The 21,039-nt window shown below is 47.1% G+C and overlaps 1 protein-coding gene across 8 annotated transcripts in view; it reads left to right on the forward strand.

The window, feature by feature from the left end:
- Positions 1–7,554: 7,554 nt before the first annotated feature.
- The window catches only part of LOC142572950 (carbohydrate sulfotransferase 4-like), a 34,763-nt gene continuing 21,278 nt past the window's right edge, over positions 7,555–21,039 (forward strand). For 4 of the 8 annotated variants that reach the window (XR_012826177.1, XM_075682421.1, XM_075682422.1 and 1 more), the window contains exon 1: positions 7,555–7,701. Coding sequence is in view for 2 of the 8 variants with exons in the window: in XM_075682422.1 (XP_075538537.1) it covers positions 7,582–7,701 (120 nt within the window). In the remaining 6 variants the exon portion in view is untranslated. The remainder of the gene's footprint in view (positions 7,702–21,039) is intronic. The other 4 variants (XM_075682424.1, XM_075682426.1, XM_075682419.1 and 1 more) reach the window with 3 other exon arrangements.

Below are 21,039 nucleotides of genomic sequence, written 5' to 3' on the forward strand. Positions count from 1 at the left end.
GCAAATTGGAGGGCGCTTTTCAACCGTGACATACCATTCAAAATTTGAGCAACCCTGCTGGCTAATTACACACGTGTTGTGCGTGCTTCTCGTGTGGGCCTAGAGTGCCTTGCGAAGGTAGGAAACAGAACTCCATCGACAACAGTGAAACCTATGCTGATGCTTGCTGAGCGTTGTGTGTCAGAATTTACTAACACACATTTATTGCCCTAATGCTAAGTTTGAAATCTTGGTATGCGTTTTCTTGTGGCAAGAAAGATTAGGTTCGGAAATAATAGTGTTCATTATGCGCGCCTCTGCGTGAGTATGATGTGCTTTTCTGCCGAAGTTGCATGATGAGGACTTATCTGCCTATTGGCCGAGTCTTACTGCAATGACATTTCCTTGCTTATAAACGGTTCGACGTTGTACAAATTCCCTGCTTGCTAGCTTTTAGGTTTACGAGCAGGGGTGTTGCTATAACTTTGACGTTACTAAACTTGACAGGGGACAATTGCTTCAGCTAAGTCATGAAAGAAACTCTTGGATTGTTATGTAAATAACCATTTCTTGCAATGTGCTGCTGCTGCGTGCGTGTTCAAAATGATGCATTGTTGAAGCGATCCCTATTATCATGACATTCATTAGTGATTACGACTTTATGCTCTGTTGCCACCCTGCACTAGTGCAAGCGTTGTTTTCGTGACTGTTTTTATACGCTCCTTGCATACGTTCAGAATAATATAGTGTTATTTTGCCACAGCTAAAGTTAACACAGAATTCATTTTCTAGTAGTGAAGCCGTGACCCACAACGATGTCCACATATTTACCCGTGGCTATGGCTGCAGCAGTATGGCGTGTAGTCTAGTAGGTCATGTCAGGTATGTATTAAGTGTACGTGTTCCAAAAATAGGATCTTGGTATCATTCGCGGTAAAGTTTATCGACAGATTACTTAACCCAGCTTGCTAAATAGACTGAACATTTATGCAACTTTATTCCACCTACTGCATATTCGTGTTGCTAGACATTATGCACACATTATCGTGTTCCATATAAACCTAGGTCTAACATGTGCTGACGTTTAGTATTTCTTCTTGCATCAATCGCTTGGCTGCAAGTTAAATTTTATTTTTACTTAGTACACAATGGTATTTCTCTTTTTATTTTGGTTTTATTGATTTGAAATTGTTTGCAATGCTGTAGCGCTTATTTTCATGTCTTGATTTCTGCTTGTCTTTCAAGAATGTGCAGTTTTTGTCCATGTAAGAATTCGAAGTGTCGTGTGCCCTATATGTCACAGGTCTAAGCATGCATCGTGTATGCCATTGTTTAGCATTGAGATTTACAATTATTTCTGTCTTGTCCCCAGAACAACTGTCACTGGCAAATACACATTTGATGAGCTTGCGTTTCCTGAAATGAAACAGGAAGGGCAGTATCAGTGTGCTGCAGTTATTTCAGTAGTGGAGTGTTTCCTGAAGTCTAGGGTTTGACGAAAACTCGTCTGGTGTTTTCTGGTGAGCTTACTGGTTTTCCCTCCGTCTCTTTATATTCTTTGTAAGCTACCTCGATTCATGCACGTAGTCTTCGTAGCACTTGTGGGTCTGTGTCTACTGCACCAATGTCGAAGCTTGTTTGCACCCACTACAGGATGCCAGCAGATACTCATCACCATTCTTGTGCATTTCTGAGAACTAGCCTTGACAACTAGGTGAAACTTCTAGTGCCGCTTTGAGCTTGCCGGTCAATTCATGCGACTTTTCAGGATAAAAGATGTACAGGGAGGGAATGGAGACAATACAACATGATCTCGGATAACAACTGACTGTTTAAGTTGATGGAAGTACTAAAAATAGCACTGGATGTCCGCTTGCATTGCGTTCAAACTAATTTCTGAGGGAAGGCATAAGTTTTAACACAGAGGCGTATAATCATGATGGACGGTGTGTGCATGAGGGAAATTGAGTAAATGGACACATACTACTTGTTATTCCTTGTTATCTAGAAAGGACGCCTTTCTTCATGCATTGATAATGGCGGCTGGCTCGCACGTTTTGTTATTTTTTTGGTATACCTGACTGATTTCTCTTGCGAATTTTCAATTTCAATGAACGAAAACAGATGAACGATCTTAATCCGGCCTGAAGCCCCATTGCAGCAGTGCATGGCTCGGTCGGACGGGCATGCTGGTCTTTTGGGTAAAATATGGTGATCTTATGGGTCCATATTTGGACACCGGGAAGTCTGCCGTATGTAGATTTGACCACATGCGAACGGAATGCAGTACACTGCATCTGATACACAAAAGACAAATTTGGTGGTATCTTTAACTAAGCAAGCCTCGCTTGCAATTTTGCCTTTCTCACTTGAATTGTGACCTGTTGCACATATCCTGCCTACTTCATCTTTTGCTACAAACATATGTGCATAGCAGTCCACAAGCGAACTGAGATAGGCACCCAGGCAGTTGAAGCTTCCTTAGGTAAACATGCCCCCGAATTGGTCTCGTGTCTTTCAGGGGCAGCGCAGTCTATTCCTTTGATAATGTGTACGTATTGAAACGTACATGGGGCAGCCTGGCCGCTGCTTTAACATGCGTCCAGGAGGGTACCATAACTCACTCAAGGGACCAGTGTGTTTACCTTACTTGACCATGCAATGACACGACGAACTGTACACCGGATTGAGACTGTTCATCTGTTTTGTTCACCTAAGTTGACCGAATGACCTACAAAATCAGTTAGGAATACTACATAAGAAATGATACATCTGTCAGCCAACGCTCACTATAATTGAAGGACAAAATGAACACTCTCAATGACATCAAATAGACATTACCCAATTTATTTATGAATTTTTTATTGAAGAACTGTTTCTTATGGTTTTATGCATTTGTGCACCCTGGTGCTTTCCCTCTGAAAGAAGCGCCCTGGCGTAAACGATAAAAGACACCAGACACGGTCTGGTGAATTTTTCGATTGGGATACATGTCATCATAGATGAGGCCAACCTAGGCATGCCATAGTAGACATGAAATGCGCGAGAAGTATGCTGGTAACTGATGCAAACATACTGTATTGACAGGCACTTAGGTGTCTCGGTGTTGCATTGTGTTGCCCGTACACAAGCACTCCTATGCATGTTTCCACGCCAACTGATCAGATAGTGAGGACATTTTCAATTTACGCTAGCAATCCACAGACACTGCTGCCCTTCGTCGAGTGGAAAGCGATACAGCCAAACTAGTTCACAACACATACACACACCACAAATGATACACTCCGCATGTTTGTACAGCCAAAAAAATTTCCATATACTGTAGGTACTGCTGCACCAAAAGGCCCCGCAATAGTTCCTCAACAACTTTGTGTGAACGGATATCACATAAAGCTTTCGCAGAACTAGTACAACATCTAAAAATAATTCTGCAGCAAGTGATACAGTATGTATTTCTGTGGTTTATTGGCAAGTTTGGTTTATTTCCTGCCCTTTCTACCTTGCAGGGTTCACGTTCATTCAAGACGACGACCCTCCACCTCAATAAAGCTCCTGTTCAAAGATGAGTAGCGAGAATAAATCAAAGGAAAATATCACATCCCTAAACATACGCATAGTATGTTTTCAGTTCATTTACCTTCCTTCTGCAGTCAAGGAAGCATTGACATGGTGAATAAATGTGTTTGTTAAGAGAAGCTTTAGCTCGAGTGCTCCTATTTAAATACATGTAAAATGAGAATTCCTTTTTCTCGGCACCTACTGCACAAAATTTGGCGAGGTTTGTTGCATTTCAATGAGAAATCTATAATCTAGTGACAGCTTGTTCTGAGTTCTTTGTTTAGGTTGTCAATTTTTTATAAAGGTTGGCAAATTTTGAAAATTTTTAGAAAACGAAACTGTCAAGTTTACAACTCTAACTCAGCAATGAAAAATGATACCGAGATTCTGTGAATTGCATGCACTAGTATAGCTGAAACGGACAAAAGTGATGTGTTACAAATGAATCTAAAAAAATTATTAATACGAAAATACAGCATGATCGAATGGATTTCATTTACAAAACTGCGATTTCTGTTCTTCATGGAGAGCTATTAATTTCTAAATTTCATGCTTATAATTTTTTCAAACTTGCAATTTTTTGAATTTTTTTCAACAAAACTCTTGCCCTAAATCCAAATTTTGCTTGCAGCAGTCACTAGAGTTTAACGTTCTCTCTCAAATGCAAACATTTTCATTAAATCGGTCCAGGGGTTAGCTCAGAAAAACTTTTTTGTTTGCACTTTACATGTACTTGAATGGGCCGCGTCGGAGTTGGACCCCACGTAAAGCTTCCTCTTAAGTTTCTTTCGTTGAGAAATGCTTGACGTGCAGCATATTTGCGGGTCCACATACATGCTGTAAAAGATGCTGCGCCTTTGTTTGATATAGCACCAAAGACGTGCAGCCACAGGTAAAATGTTTAAATAAGGTCTGACTGCCATCGGGACACACCAGAAAATGTTAGCACACGTGGTGGCTAATTTTGGCATAGGTGTGCTATGAACGCTAGCAACCTAAAGCATGAGCTCATTAGAGGTTCATTAGGAAGACATGAGGCAGTCAAAAGAAAACTGCTCTGGAGGGCGCATTAGGGATACAGTTTATGCGCACAAGAAAAACACTCATCAAGTATTCAATGGAAAGACGGTGGCCAATGTGTTTTCGAATGACATTCGGGGTACACCAGAGAATTCCAAAGAGACACATCGAAAACTCAAATGGCTGTGTTGTCAACTCACATGAGAGTTTCATGTGAAACTCACCTCATATTTTCTTAAGGAATCGCTGTCTTTCATCTCACGTTGCGCTCCGTGTTCGATTTTATCCGTCGTTGCGCTCGTTCGCTCGGTTACGAGGGACAACATCGGCGCCGACGCTCGCCGCAGGAATGGACGCCCAAGACCTGCACTCTAAATTGATGAGCTTTTTGACAACGATGCTCACCTACGGATTCTATCATTCTTTTGCATTGAAACCTCAACCCATATATGTTAAACTGGATAAGTGACTTCCTCACTAATGAGCAGTTCGCGTGGGGAAACAACAGAGCACCTCATAAGGGGTCCTATAATGTAAAACTATTCAAATTAGTTCTTATAGCAATCTCAAGACATCTTATTTATGTAACCACCGACGCAAGCATAGCGTGGTGATCTGAAGCGTTCTGGGAACAGCCCAACCAAACGCCCTCCTCCTTTATAGGAGGTTACACTGGTTTGCTTTCAGAACGAATGAAATTACCTACATTGAGCGGTTGTGCTTATCTGATTGAGTTACAAGAGGCGAGGAGCACTCTCAATTAGAGAGGATTTCGATGAAGCGGAGCTAACGCAGTGAACATAACAAAAAAAACTAGATGAACAAGCTGGTGCCGGTGTCTGCGATTAGTATGCTTCGGCTTACTTAGCACGCGATGGCTGGTCGAAAATCGCGACGGAATGCAACGGAAGGTTATGAATGCCGTTAAAACTGATCCTCAGCATTAAAAAAATTAAGAAGAGTTGATGTAGTGACGACGTATGGGTGCCGAAAAGGACTGGTAACGTGATACTACCACCGGAGAGCTTATTGAACGCAAATAAATCCATGCTCTCTGGTAGATTCGAATAACCAGTTCCTGAGCGAGCGGCAGGCAGCCATCTTCTATTTCTTTCGCAACAGGGAAGTCTCCAAATATTTAGAAAAAAAATCTGTTTTGTTCGGTACATTAAGGAATCTTTAACGCCTACAGGTTACTTTGACGTAGTAAGCTTTCGCGGTTTTGTGACGTCGCGTCACAGACATGCTAAGTGGCAACAGCCTGAAAATACTTAACCAATAGCAGAAGGCTAATGCCGAAGGGAGCTAACGCGGTTTTCGTGGCCTCGCGTGACAAACAGGCGACGTGAAGATGGCCAGAACATCTTTTGATCAGTCATGGAGGGCTGATTGCAGAATTAGAACAGAAAAGTTGGGAATATGTTCAGGTTACGGCACCTAATCTCCGGTTGTGCCAGATGTGCCCCAGGGGACGGTTTTGGGTCCCTTACTATGTCTTTAAGTAAATGACCTTCCCCCTAAGACGCCCACTAACATTCGTTTATTAGCCGTCGAACGTAGTTTTTTACCCAGACATCCGTAATAACCTCGATACTAGAGTACTACAATGTGATCTCGGCAAGGTCTAACAAGCACATAGCAGGTGTTTCGGCAAACAGTTTCAAAGATTTTTAAAGGTTGCCTTTGGCACATAGTACAATTATAGCTCAAGAGCTGGTCTACTCGAAAAGATTTTGTGCACGTTACTTGCACAAAAATCTGAAATGCATACTCGACCATTTAGCAAAACTTCACTAATTTAGTTTTTAACTAACTACCTTATGGCTCCATACTGCAATTTCCAAATTGAAACCTGGGTGTTCCCAAGGCGGATCCACTTGGAACGATTTCTCGGTATGATATCAGTTTCGAGATAATTCCCGAACTTTGCGGAGAAATACATTGGCTGTCCAGTTGCTTTATTATTGAAACGTCGCTATATTCATTCAAGCAAAAAAATAGATGGAACGCCAATGCATTTCGACGCAGTATTCGCGAATAAATATCTCAAAAATGGTTTCATCCTGAGAATTCGTTCTAAATGGATCCGCCTTACGAACTACACGGCTAGTATTTGTAAATTGTAATATCAGTCTTAAGCTAGTTAGCTTAAAGGTAGTGAATATTTGATAATTACCGCATTATTGATTTCTTTTTTTTTCTGCAAGTAGTGTCTGCCGCTTTAATAGACCACCTCATGAACTACAATTGTGCTATCTGCCAAAGGCAACCGTTAATAATTTTTCAAAGTGTTGGCTCAAACACCCTGTTTACCTGTGCATTTCCTAGTGTGTGATTTAGGACCTTGATATTGGAACGTGTTTTTGTGGAGTTAAGAGAGAGATTGAAGTCAAGGACAGGAAAGGCAGGAAGGTCGACCAGAAGAGCATCCGGTTTGCTACCCTACACTCGGCGTCGGAAGAATGGGAATAGAAAGAGGAAAAAGGCAGAGAGTAAGCACAGAGTGCGTGTGGGGCTGGGCACTATAAACGGTCTCTTAAGCAGCTGCACTTCAACTATTGTTGTAGTGCATTAATCCCTATTCCAGCCAGTGGCGGGTGTGGCCACAGTCCGAGTAACTTTGACTCGGTGAACGGTCTTCAGTCCAGCGGGTGTAAGGTTGCCGGCAGAGAGAAGTGTACATTGTAGCAAGGGCACGTGCACAATGGGTGTTCGATGGTTTCCTCGCACCGACCGGAGCCGCGCATCTTTCTCTCAGCCATTCACAAATGAAAGCAGTATGCGTTCGTGAAAGCCACTCCCAGGACACGCGGCACAGCGCGGAGTTGAGAAATCAAAACACTCCTTCATGAAGCGTAGCTATGGCGAGAAAGACGACGTAGAGAAATGAAATACCAAGCTCTTTGGCATGCCTCGTGACATTAGGTATATCTTTTCCTTCTCCTGACATTAACTCAAGCTCAAAATAATGAGACGGTTATATGCGTACGTCAATTCTCTGACGAGTTGGAACACCTGGACATCATGATAAAACATGGCATTCAACAGCGCCAGGTACATGTAGGAAGCTTACCTTCGATGAGACGGGACTTGCTAGACGGGAGCGAAAAGTCATCTTTGTGTGATAGAAGTTCTCTACGCTGGGTAAGTCGTTACTGTTTTCGCTATATTATTATAACTGGGGTGCGGTGGGAGCCATTTAGAATCGAGTCTGCGCTAAATGGCGCTTATGCCTTAATATTCCTAATCGAAAGGGTACGTTACCGCGTGAGGGTTATTACCAAGCTTTGAGGCCATAAAAAAACGACATGAATCTATGTCGCTTCCGCGAAATCTCGTATTTATTTCAACATAAGTGCTAGCAACAAATGGCCTTCCCAAAATAAAGCGCGAATAGACAACGCTGTCATTCGTCAGACAAATTTATTCCCATGAGCATAATTGGGTTTGATTTGGAGCAACACATTTCGAACAATAGTCCATGGTGAAAGGGCCGCTGTGCGGTTGCCCCATTTCGTGGCTCCCTTGCTGGTGCTGCTTGGCGGAGCACTTCCATTTCCCACCTGCGCTTCAAAGAGCGGCTGCAACATCATGGTGGCGAGACACGGCAGATTTTCGGAGTGCGCAGACGTATCCACCCAAGCGACACAGGAGAAGCAGAACCATCGGGTCAAAGCCGCGCTCGATGGCACTTTCAAGACCTTGTCCATTTATGCGATCAAGGCTGACTACATGCACAGATCGGTGCCGGGATAGTTCGTCCCTAAGGGCAACGCCAGCCGCATAGTCGACTGAGCGGGAGAGGACGCGACGGCACTAACAGCGACAGCGAGATCAAGAGCCAGGTGATGACCATGTGGATACCGCCGGCCAATTGGGAAGGCAATGTACATTCTACGTACAAAATATTTAAAGGCTACTCGTCATCCACTCGGCCTGCCAGCAAGCAACCATTCGATTTTGCATGAATACAGGGCGAACCTTTCAAGCTGTTTCCAGAAAGTTTAGCGTTGGAACGTCGACCAACTTGTACGACCACGCTTCTCTTAATGTTCTTTCTAATAAAACGTACCTACAGGCACTTGCCCGTGCAGAAAGCACACTAACTGTGTGTGTTTCCTTCACACTATTATGTGGAGCGTTTTCCGGAGGCTTGGTTCTTTGGCTAACCTCACTGACACTACAGAGAGCAGATTAACTGCAGTGACCGAAACATGGTTACATTCTTTTGATAACAACCCTTAACTAATTCCTTGTGTACCAAGATTCGATATTTCCTGGCACGACCGCGTTAACAGGAGGGGTGGGCGCATTACAAATGCAGCACACCAAAGCTTACGTCATCATGAACTTGTCAACAAAGACGATCTACAAGTCAGATTCATTTGTTCACTAGCCTTCCAGCTATGCCATATTATAGGCACGTGTTACGGTCTTCCAGAGGCGGCTGTTGTTTACCAACTATTCATATGATGCACTCCATTCTTGTTTTCATGTATAAGACGGTCGCGTAGCATAAAGCTTGAAGTGCATGGCACGTTTCGCTCATGAAAAAACGGCCTGCGGCGAATGCCCGAATTCATGCGCTAGCGCACACTTCAGCACTGCGAGCCCGCCGCGCCTTGAATGCCGCCGGCACCGTGTTTGCCGGGTCTTCGGCCATGTTTTTCCGCCAAGATGCGCGGGGGGCGACACTATCTGGTGGTGTTTAGGGAAGTAAAGCGTGATGTATAGCGCGACGTAGCATCTGCGCTGCACTCTCATTGGTGGGCGCGGCCGTGGCAACGCGACTCGGCGCGTTCATTTCTGCTACGCTGTTTCCGTGGTCGTGTTCGTAGAAACGACGCCCGCGTCTCGTCGCCACGCGTCAATCGCGCTAAAGAATGCACCATGCGGATCCAGCTTTAATTTTGCTCGGTAAATTCAACCTTCCCTCAATAACCATTAAAGATCGCCTCCTCACGGCGTTTAATTATACAGTCGAAAGAGGTCCTGAATAACACGTGCTTCAAGTTAAAGTCGTCTCAGCTTGTCACGCAGCCTACAGGCGAATGCGTCCATGCAACTATCACATTGGACCTCGTGCCCACAACTCGGCATGACAACCGTGTATCGCGCGGCTACGCGATTTCCACGCTCGTTCAGCTGGAACCGCATGGGGTGATTTTCGCACGAATGTCGCGCCACTGAAGGCCCGGGGAGTCGCTTTGACGAACGCGTCCACGAAAATCGCGCAGCTGCATGCACGCCCTTCCGCCGCCCGGCAATCGCGCTAAAAATTTCGGCGTGCTTTTCTGTCTTTACTTTTCCTCGGCGATTTCAACATTCCTTCGACAACGTCTAACCATTGTTTCCTCCCAGCGTTTAGCTACACCTTTATACGCGATCCTTATTAACACGTGCATCAAGTTTAACCCATCTCAGCTTGCCACGTAGCCTACGACCCAATGCACGCATTCATCTATCACGTTAGAGCTCGTGCCCACAACTCATCATGACAACATTCCGCCGTTTACGCGTCTAGCTAGCTCCGGTGAACACGCAGTAGATCACGGTAGTCATCTTTCTGAACTATCACACCGTAGTAAAGGTTTAACATGAGGGTGACTACGAAAGCATTACCATATAATCAAGTTAAATTTGTGCATTGCTTTGGAAGAACTTTGACCGCGATCAATCAAAACGGAGCGCTCTTTGTTTAAAGATAAATTTAGAGGATTAACTGACATACACGTATCCATCATCAACGTTACTAAACTACCTGCAGCGCCATGCTTTAACATCACCTGAAAGTGAATAAAAACAACATGAGAAGGCAACTTCGGTTAGGAAAGGAATCGCCATACATTCCGCATGGAGTAGGTTCCGCAGCATTGAAAAGGAATTTATGTCTCTTGGTGCCAAGACTGAACCCACCTTCTATTCACCCACAGTAAAGACTATGCTACAAATATAAAGCTGATAAATTCTGGCAAATTATCAATCCTAGACCGTGTCTACTGATATCACTCGGTGATGATCTGACCTTTTCTACACGCAACGAGGACGTCGCTGAACCATAAGGCTCGACTTTTTCATCTGTATTTATTCAGGAATCTGTCAGCGTTCTCCGAAATTATCCCCCACTCTGAAGACTATGATAACCCTGATATCGCATTTGAAGCTAAATGCGTAATAAAGACAATTGAGTATCTGAAACTAACATTGGCTGGAGTCAACTGCGCCAATGTAGAAATACTAAAGCACAGCAAAACGCGGTTGGATATTGTTTTACATAACATTTTTCAACAGCCCTTCGCGGCTTCCATTCTGTATTACGACTGGAATGTTGGCAAAGCCATTCCTGTGCAGAAATGGAGCCCCACATGAGAGCGGAAAACCTGCTTCCTTTTGTACTTTCCCACTGTTAGTTCTATAGTAACGGAACACATAATTTATTGACATGCCATGAAGTTTTTACTATCTGCAATCTTTTTTACCCCAGACAACAACCACAAAAAAAGATAATGTTTTACGTGCCAAAAACAATAAATTTATTATGAGGCACGTATGTGGGGGGGCTTCGGAATAGTTTGGACCGCTTCCGCGTCTTTACCGTACACCTAAATCTAAGCACACGCGTGTTTTCGCGTTTTGTCCCCATCGAAATGCGGCCGCCGCGGTCAGGATTGAATCCCGCGATCTCTTGCTTAGCAGTCCAACACCCCAGCCAACACGCGTTCCTTACCCAACTAGCCTAATTCAGTAGTAATCGTAGGCCCCAGGCATCGTATCAACGTACCGTACCCGTCGACGCATTCATTTGAGTGTGGCGACGGGTACGGTACTCATTTTTATGTGACTTCCTTACTAATCGACATTTGTTGTGAGCCAACAACGATGCATCTCGTTATGCTCAGGTTATCCCAGGCGTGTCCCAAACCACGGTTACGGGTCCCGTACTTTTTGTAATTTATAGAAATGATCTTCAAGGTGACATATTTGTTTATTCGTCGAGGACGGAAGTTTTACCCAAAGCATCAATACCAAAAGCGATACCACAGTGGTGCAAAGGGATCTTCGTCTCATCGAACACTGGTGTGACAGATGGTTGAAGTCCCGTAACACAATGGAAACTACGCTTGTTTATTTCCGCCATCGGCCATCATATTCCGCATCATGCTATACCAATTGCAGCTCACGAATATCCTCCTTGCCCTCATATAAATATCTCGGCGTGTGCTTCTCCTATGATCGGACGTTGAGGTCACGCATGCTTATCATTACGAATGATGCTAATTGCACCCTTGCTCATTTGCAGGATAACTTGCGTCACATCCCCATCCTCTGAAAAATATACTTACTTATCAAACGCTCGCATGGTTGAAGCTCTATTACGCCTGTGTGATTTGGAACCCCAACCAGATCAACCTTACAAACATGTTGAAATCAGCCCAATATTGCGCTGCGTTGCTATTATTAAGGCGAACGCCTTAAGTGGCTCATCCTGTGTCAGGTGTCCGGTGTTATAAAAAAATGACCACCTTTCGTTGCAACACCAAAATTTAGAGAAACCAAAAATGATGGTAATGGAACCCACGGTCATTCGTTGGAGTCGAAACCACGATCTTTGGTGTTACCTAAAGAAAAGGTAATTAAAGTACTCGAACCCACGACCATTGGTGGGAGTAGAACCTACGACTTTGGTGATCATTTAGGCCAAGTTAATTGCGGCACATCAACCCACGACCATTATAACCCAGGAACTTTGGTCACAATTTACGCAAAGGGAATCGAGCCCACGACCATTGGTGGGAGTGTAAGCGACAACATTTCGTGTTAAGGCGAAGTTAATTAAAGCTCTTAAACCCATGACCTTAGGTGGGAGTTGAACTCACGAACTTTGGTGACAGTATAGGCATAGTTAATTAAGACATTCTAACCAACGACCTTTGGTGGTAGTCGCACTCGCGACATTTGGTGTTGATTGCGGCGAAGTTATCTAAGACACTTGAACCCGTGACTGTTGGTGGGGCTCGCACACGTGACTGTTGGTGTTAAGGCGATGTTAACTAAAGTACTAGAGCACATGACCATTGGTTGGAGCGTCACCCTTGAGAATTAATGTTAATTGAGGCAAGGTAAATGAAGCACTGGGACCCACGACCATGGTTGCGCGTCGAACCCATCACCTTTAGTGTTGGTTGATATGGCTTCGGCTGCTCGCCGTTCGCATAGAGCGGACGCGTCTTTCTGGTGTTCTGTAAAAGTTTCATCTTATAGGGGTTTATTTGGTGTTAGACCCTCCATTTTTGGCAAGGACATTCCAAACGCTGATCTTCACCCGTTGAGCAGGGCTTCCAACTATTCGAGGGTGTTGAAATGCATTTATTCACCACTAACTGCATGGCCGAGCTAAGGCCTTGTCGGAGGCTCCACCACGTCGGCGAAAGAGGGCGACGCCAAGGCGGCGATGCCAGCTGGCACTAAATTTGAAGACGACCTCACGGGGGAAGCGACATGTCTGCATTTGCGCCTAAGAACAAGCTAAGACCATTTCATGCGTACTTTAGTAGTATACGTAGCCGGACCAGCGCTGAGCTAACCTAGCCCGAGTTCGTGAAAGTCGGCAATAGCGAGGCGACGCTGCGGCTTTATTCTTCATAGAAATGGCCCTGCAAGAGAAGAGCAGTTATTGTGGCGTCTCCCGGTGACGAGACGATAATGGGATTGTAGGATGTTTTTAAACGGCTTATATGCACGGTATCGCGACTGGTACACCGTAAGTCGTCGAAAGGTGTCCAGGGCTCTACAAGAGTTTACCGGAAGTTTATCGCCAACGTTGCCATAGCGGCTCCGTAAAGAGATAGAAGCTTAGTCGAACGACCCGTAATGTGTGGCGGAATCTAACAAACAAACCAGGAAGCCAGTACGGAATTTTGTAATGCTCTAGCTATTCTTACGTCAGTGCCGCTGGGGACCTTGGCCGTAAGGGTCAATGTCAACGCTGTGGAAAATATGTGAAGGGCAAGGTAGTGTGGTCTGAGCGTGCCGGTCTTGGGTCAGGGAGGCAATTTGTGTTGACGGCGTGAGATACAAGCGCGGGTGTACTTGCGATCGCAGCCGTACACGCCGCGCTAGTATAAGTTATGACGTAGCTTTGCACAGGTAATTCCTCAGCACAGCTGCGTGGTCACTCCATGGTTCTGCATGAAAAGCAGCGCACATGTCAGAGCGCTTGCGATGGGTTATTACAAATAAAAATACTTCCGACCAAAGGTTCACACTTCGACGGCGGGATAGCACCGCAATCGGGCAGAACATAAAGAGAAAATATTCACGGATCCTTTCCGCAGCTGTGAACGCATAGAGCATGATTGGAACGCTTAGGCAGCGGCTTACTGGTTAGATAGACACAGATTCAGGTGAGAGAGCAGAGCGAGAACATCATCTGCGTGAGAATGCTTGCATCCAGATCTGTACTCGACTTGGAGGCCGTACTTTGCGTTCGACTTTCTCAGCGGCCAAGGAAGCGCGAGGGTTTTTTCATTGAAGACAGCGAGCCAGGAGTGTGGTGGTCCGTGACGACATTAAACGACGGTAAAGAGACGACCATATATGTAGGCTCAGCAATTCACAAATGCCCAGAGGATAATCAAGCAATTTTTCTCGAATTTTCAACTTTCTTCTGGTCCATTGTTAATGTCTGAATTTCGTAGGTGACACCCTACATGTCATGGCCCAATTTTCACGGCGAAAGCACAGCGACGAGGCGTACGCCACTGGCATTCATGTATATCCATAGGTGTCCTCGTATCCCATTGCCGGTGTACTTGAGATGTCGTCCACTTACGTAGTGTCTGGAATGCATAATTGCATTACACACAGGAGAATTGTCGGATATTTTGGTGCTCGTGGTTAAAAAGTCGGACAAAGCCGTAATAATGGCAGCGGACTTGTGGACAAAGCAACAAAAATACTGTAAAAGGTAATGAAACGCCAGAGGAGTCTCAGTGATATTATTTTAGAGAATTCATATATATCTCGAATTATCGCAGGTTGGAGAATATACCGTCTCTGGACACAACTTCTCACATCTCAGGAACGCTTGGACTCTCTCCGTGGTTACGCTATATTAAAGAATACAGTTGCCAAGGAACGTCAGAACTGGTGAACCGTTGGGTCCGTTCTTTTGATAGAACCACGAGTAACAATTACCCTGGTTGCCGGCCTTTAGAATGTGTGTTTTGACTAGCCTAATGCAATTTTGAACATCCTTCTGGCCAGTAAAATCAAAACATGAAGGGGTGTAATGTAGGTGACAAGCCTGACTACATGGCACTCTGTGGTTTTGAAATACAGAGTCGCTTGCGGTGGCTGGCGGTTGGAAGTGCTATAATCTCCAGCGGCGTTTTATCGCCCTATGCATACAATTAGTGCTCCCTTACCGTACAAACGTCACTGGTAATGCGATGTTTCACATCGTTATGCAATAAATTTGTAGTGCTCTATGCATCAGGAGTAGCAGTATGGTTGGTTGCTGAATGTTGGTTTCAGCTATATTTCGCTGTGTGGTGAAGAGGAAGACGAAGAAGGCGCTCTTGTGTCGGCTGTGCGCGCGGTCAGCGTTCGTCTTCTGCCAGTGTAACTAGACTGTGCCTAGTGCCTTATAATAAATCATCTTATTACATTTGGTGGACGGTGCTGCGCTCCCCGACCTCACCCTGGAACTTCGCAGCCGGACTTGAACATCTGCTCCAGCCGCTACTATGAACGACGCTCCCAACTATCCGCTTGGCGCATCTGCCACTACTGTCATGTGCGGCGTCGTGCAACGGCAGCGGGACCCCCCTGTTTTTAGCGGATCAGGTGAGACTGACGTAGAAGATTGGCTCTCTACCTACGAGCGCGTCAGTGAACACAACAAGTGGGATGACCCGACGAAGCTCCGTAGCGTCATCTTCTATCTTGCTGACGTTGCGAACCTCTGGTTCCACAATCATGAACGGGAACTGCAAACCTGGTCCGCTTTCAGAACTGCGTTCGCGGAAGTCTTCGGTCGCCCAGCCTTGCGAAAACACCGTGCTGAACAGCGCCTCCGCCAGCGCGCTCAACAGCCCGGCGAGACCTATACTAGTTACATAGAGGATGTCGTTGATATTTGCGCCTGCGTCGATTCCACCATGACTGAAGAGGACAAGGTGAAGTACATCCTCAAGGGCATCGAGGACGACGCATTTCAAATGCTCCTGGCGCGGAACCCTACTTCTGTCGCGGCTGTCGTCACTCTTTTCCAGAGCTTCGATGAGCTGCGTCGACAAAGGGTCCTTGCGCGCAGTGCTCTCGTGCCTGGCGACTCTCTCTCGGGCCTCACGCTTCGCTCAAACACCACGCCAGCAGCATCGCTCCCTGTTGAGATTAAGGATTTCATTCGCGAGGAGGTGGCGCGCCAATTGTCTATGCTGCCTCTCAACGATGGACCTCGCCAGCCTGACACATCTCTGGCTGCTCCCATTAGGCGGGCCATTCGCGAGGAACTTGCTGCGTCTTTACCTTTCGCCCAACGCTGCCCTCCCGTGGCTGCACCTCTGGCCTATGCCGAAGTCGCTGCGCGACCTGCGCCGCCGACGTTCTCGTTTCCGGCGCGAATGCGACTTCAAGCTGCACCTCCTCCCGCGTTGCCTCCCATTCCACCTCGACGCCGAGTTCTGACCCCTTGGCGCACACGCGACAACCGACCCATATGCTTCGCTTGCGGTGTCGCCAGCCACGTTGCGCGCTTCTGCCATCGTCGCATGCCACCTGCTAACGCTACTGTCGCACCGCCTGGATATGCCTATTCCCACGATACTACCGGGCATGCGATGCTTCCCGACCACGAGTTTTCGCCGCCTCCTCGACGCCCTGTCGGCACCCATCGTTCGCCATCACCACGTCGTCGCTCACTTTCCCCCTTACGTCGCCGCCAGTCACCTAGTGAGGGAAACTAGTTGTTGCAGTTCCGCAGGCACGAACTGCAAGCTTCGCGACTTCTACAAGGCCTGCACAGTCGCCACGCAATTTATTGGACGTTTTGGTCGAAGGAACCGCCGCAATTGCGCTTATTGATACTGGGGATGCAGTTTCTGTTATTGACGAAAAGCTTTGTCGCAGCCTCCATAAGGTCCCAACGCCGTTCTCTGGTATGCTTCTAAGCACCGCGACTGCGCAGCATATAGCCCCGCTTGCTCAATGTACTGCAAGGGCGGCCATCGATGGCATTGTCTATGTTGTTGAATTTCTCGTGTTGTCATCATGTTCACATGACATTATTCTCGGCTGGGACTTCTTGTCTCACCATCGTGCCATCATCAACTGTGCCCGGGCCGAAGTGGCGCTCTTCCCGCTTGCCGATGCCCCGCTGCCTGACCCCTCTGAAAAAAAAGCCTCCAAGCTCACTATTGCGTCCGATACGGACATACCACCTGACATGTGTGTGCTTGTGCCCGTCTCTTGCTCTACCGCGCCAGATGCTACAGTACTTTTTACACCGTCGCCTATTTTTCTACGTCGCAAGGCCCTACCTATTCCATTTGCCGTCCTCAACACTGCGTCTGGATTATCCTCAATGCTTGTGTGTAACCCGTCTCACTACCATGTCACGTTACTGCGCGGCGAATCACTCGGTCCTGTTCAGCCCCTTGACCCGCTTCACACTGTCGATGTTTCCGACGACACGGCCTGTTATGAACTCGACGCCCTCACTTCTCCCGTGCCGTGCACGTCATCATCATGATTGTCGTCGTCGTCGTCGTCAGACGTTCTAGAATCTGTCGTAGACGCCGATCTGCCGCCTCCATATCGCCAGCAAGTCCTCGAGCTTCTTCAGAATTTTCGCTCGTCGTTTGACTGTGAACAACTATCTCTGGGGCGTACGGCAACCCTCAATCACGGCGTACACACTGGTTCCCATCCTCCTTTACGCCAGCGACCATACCGCGTGTCGGCAGCCGAGCGACAGATCATTAACGAGCAGGTCGACGACATTTATTTATTTATTTATTTACAGTACCCTCAGAGTAAATATACATTATAGAGGGGAGAGGCTTCATAAAGGAAGTAAAAAATGACATACAGGAAAGGCACAGCATAAGTAAAAATAGAAAATTATACTAGCTCACTAATTTACACAAAAAATAGTCGTAGTTCACCATAGAAATCTCATCATACACTTCAATATACAGGCTGGGAATGATAGGTAAATACATACATAGTTAACTTGAAAAAATAGCACTTATACAATAACAAGTCACATGATATATTGAACGAAAGTTTCATGATTTACATGTAGTTAACTAAAGCATTTCTAAATTGAACATGATTACTTATATTGACAATAGATGCTGGCAGACCGTTCCATTCGTTGCATGTTTTAGGTGAAAATGATTGCGAATGTGTTAGTGTGTTAGAGCGAGGAACATGTACCTTATGCCTATGATCTCTACGTGAGAAGATGAATGGTGCTGGGTTAATCCACGCCGACCGAAGCGCAGCGTTCTGGTAGTAAATCTTATGAAATAAGCATAGACGTGATTGTTTCCTGCGGGTTAATAGCGAAGGTAGGTTCAGCAACTATCTCTGGGGCGTACGGCAACCCTCACTCACGGCGTACACACTGGTTCCCATCCTCCTTTACGCCAGCGACCATACCGCGTGTCGGCAGCCGAGCGACAGATCATTAACGAGCAGGTCGACGACATGCTGCACCGAGGCGTCATTCGCCCTTCCCACAGTCCTTGGGCGTCTCCTGTAGAATTAGTACGCAAGAAGGACGGGTCAATACGCTTCTGTGTGGATTACCGTCGACTCAATAAGATCACTCGTAAAGATGTCTATCCGCTGCCTCAGATAGATGACGCCCTCGACTCCTTGCAAGGCGCGGAGTACTCCTCATCTTTGGATCTTCGCTCCGGCTATTGGCATGTGCCGATGGCAGATGATGATTGTGAGAAGACAGCTTTCATCACGCCCGATGGCTCGTACGATTTTACCGTAATGCCAATCGGGCTCTGCAACGCGCCCGCTACTTTCGAGCGTATGATGGACACCATCCTTCGCAACTACAAGTGGAAAACATGTCTGTGCTACCTTGATGATATCGTGGTATTTTCGCCAGATTTCCCGACGCACCTCTTTCACTTGCGTGAGATACTGACCTGCCTTACCTCTGCTGGCCTCCAACTTAACATCAAAAAGTGCCGTTTTGCTGCTCGCAAGTTAACAATATTGGGTCAAGTCGTATCGAAGGACGGTGTCCTTCCTGACCCAACCAAGCTTCGCGCGGTGGCAGAGTTTCCGAAGCCCACTACTCTTAAGGCGATCCGCAGCTTTATAGGGCTCTGCTCTTACTTTTGGCGTTTTGTGCGCAATTTTGCGACTATCATCGCACCACTGACCAATTAGCTTACCGCTACCAACGGCATCTCCGCGTGGTCAACTTCCTGTGACGAAGCCTTCCAGCAACTACTTCGCCTACTTACTTCGCCACCGATTCTTCGACACTACGATCCCACAGCGCCTACAGATGTACATACGGACGCCAGCGGTATTGGACTTGGTGCAGTCCTCGCACAACGGAAAGACCGCTATGACGAGTACGTCGTCGCGTATGCGAGCCGCACTTTAAAGAAGGCAGAAGCCAACTACTCAGTAACAGAAAAGGAGTGCTTCGTCATTGTTTGGGCGCTCGTCAAATTTCGTCTATACCTATATGGTCGGCCTTTTGACATTGTCACCGACCACCATTCACTTTGCTGGCTGTCCTCGTTGAAGGATCCGTCAGGTCACCTAGGCCGATGGGCACTCCGCTTACAAGAATATGATATCCGCGTTGTCTACCGATCGGGCAGAAAGCACTCTGACGCCGATGCGCTTTCCCGATCGCCGCTACCTTGTGATGTGGCTTCAGTGTCTCCGCTCTTCGCATCCATGTCAGCCTTCAACGTCGCGGATGTGCCGGACGAGCAGCGTAAGGACCCCCTGCTTTCAACTATGCTGAATTTCCTCCAGGACCCATCCGCCACACCCTCTTCTCGAACACTTCGTCGCCAAGCCGCTCATTTTACTGCCCGCAACAACGTTCTTTACAGCAGAAATTATTTGCCTGATGGTCGCAAATGGCTCCTGGTGATACCACGACACATGCGTTCTGACATATGCGCTTATTTTCATGCTGCTCCTCATAATGGTCACGCCGGTGTTCTGAAAACGTATACTCGGCTAAGGCAGCTTTTCTACTGGCACGGCATGTATCACTTCCTGCGTCAGTACGTACGCGCTTGCACGGCGTGCCAAAGGCGTAAAATTCCACAGCGCCCTCCGGGTGAGCTACAGCCGCTGCCCTGCCCGGCTCGGCCCTTCGATCGCGTTGGCATAGACCTATACGGGCCACTTCCCTGCAGCTCTTCGGGTAACCGATGGATAATTGTAGGTGTTGACCACTTGACGCGCTACGCCGAGACTGCCGCACTCCCGGCAGCCTCTGCGCGCGAAGTTGCGTTCTTCATCTTGCGGAACTTCATTCTTCGACATGGCGCACCACGCGAACTGCTCAGCGACAGGGGACGTGTCTTCTTGTCCGAAGTCATCCAAGCCCTTCTCGCTGCATGCAGCATCGTTCACCGCAAGTCTACAGCCTACTACCCGCAAACGAACGGCTTGACAGAGAGGTTCAACCGCACACTCGGTGACATGTTGACTATGTACGTCGCCTCGGATCACAGTAACTGGGACACTGTTTTGCCGTTCGTCACGTATGCCTGTAATACGGCCACACAAGCTACCACTGGCTTTTCGCCCTTTTTTCTGCTGTATGGACGCGAGCCCTCGTGTACTATGGACACAATGCTCCCATACCGACCCGACGCTTCCGAATGCACGCCTGTGCCTGAAGCAGCCAAATACACCGAGGACCGTAGGTAGCTCGCACGAACCCTTACGACCGCTGCTCAAGGTCGTCAAAAGCTGCGGCGTGACAGTGGCGCGCTTAAACCAGTTTTCCCGACTGGTTCCCTTGTTTGGTTGTGGGTCCCGCCTCACAGCCCTGGCCTTTCGACCAAACTCCTTGCACGCTATGATGGTCCCTACCGCGTCATAGACCGTGCCTCCGCTGTCACCTACGTTGTAGAACCTGTGACACCTTCACCCGACCATAGGCATCGCGGGCGTGACACGGTTCATGTCAACCGACTTAAGCCGAACTATGACCCCCTCATCCTACCTACGCCGTAAGTCGCCAGGATGGCTCCTCTTCTCTCCCGGGGGCCATTGTGGTGAAGAGGAAGACGAAGAAGGCGCTCTTGTGTCGGCTGTGTGCGCGGTCAGCGTTCGTCTTCGGCCAGTGCAACTAGACTGTGCCTAGTGCCTTATAATAAATCATCTTATTACAGCTGTTCCTTCTTAGTGTCTACCGCCAACGTGAATACGGCCTCTCCTCTTCGCCACAATTTGTTTGGTTTGGCCCCA

This window comes from Dermacentor variabilis, chromosome 2 (genome assembly GCF_050947875.1).
Source record: "Dermacentor variabilis isolate Ectoservices chromosome 2, ASM5094787v1, whole genome shotgun sequence".
Lineage (NCBI taxonomy): Eukaryota > Metazoa > Arthropoda > Arachnida > Ixodida > Ixodidae > Dermacentor > Dermacentor variabilis.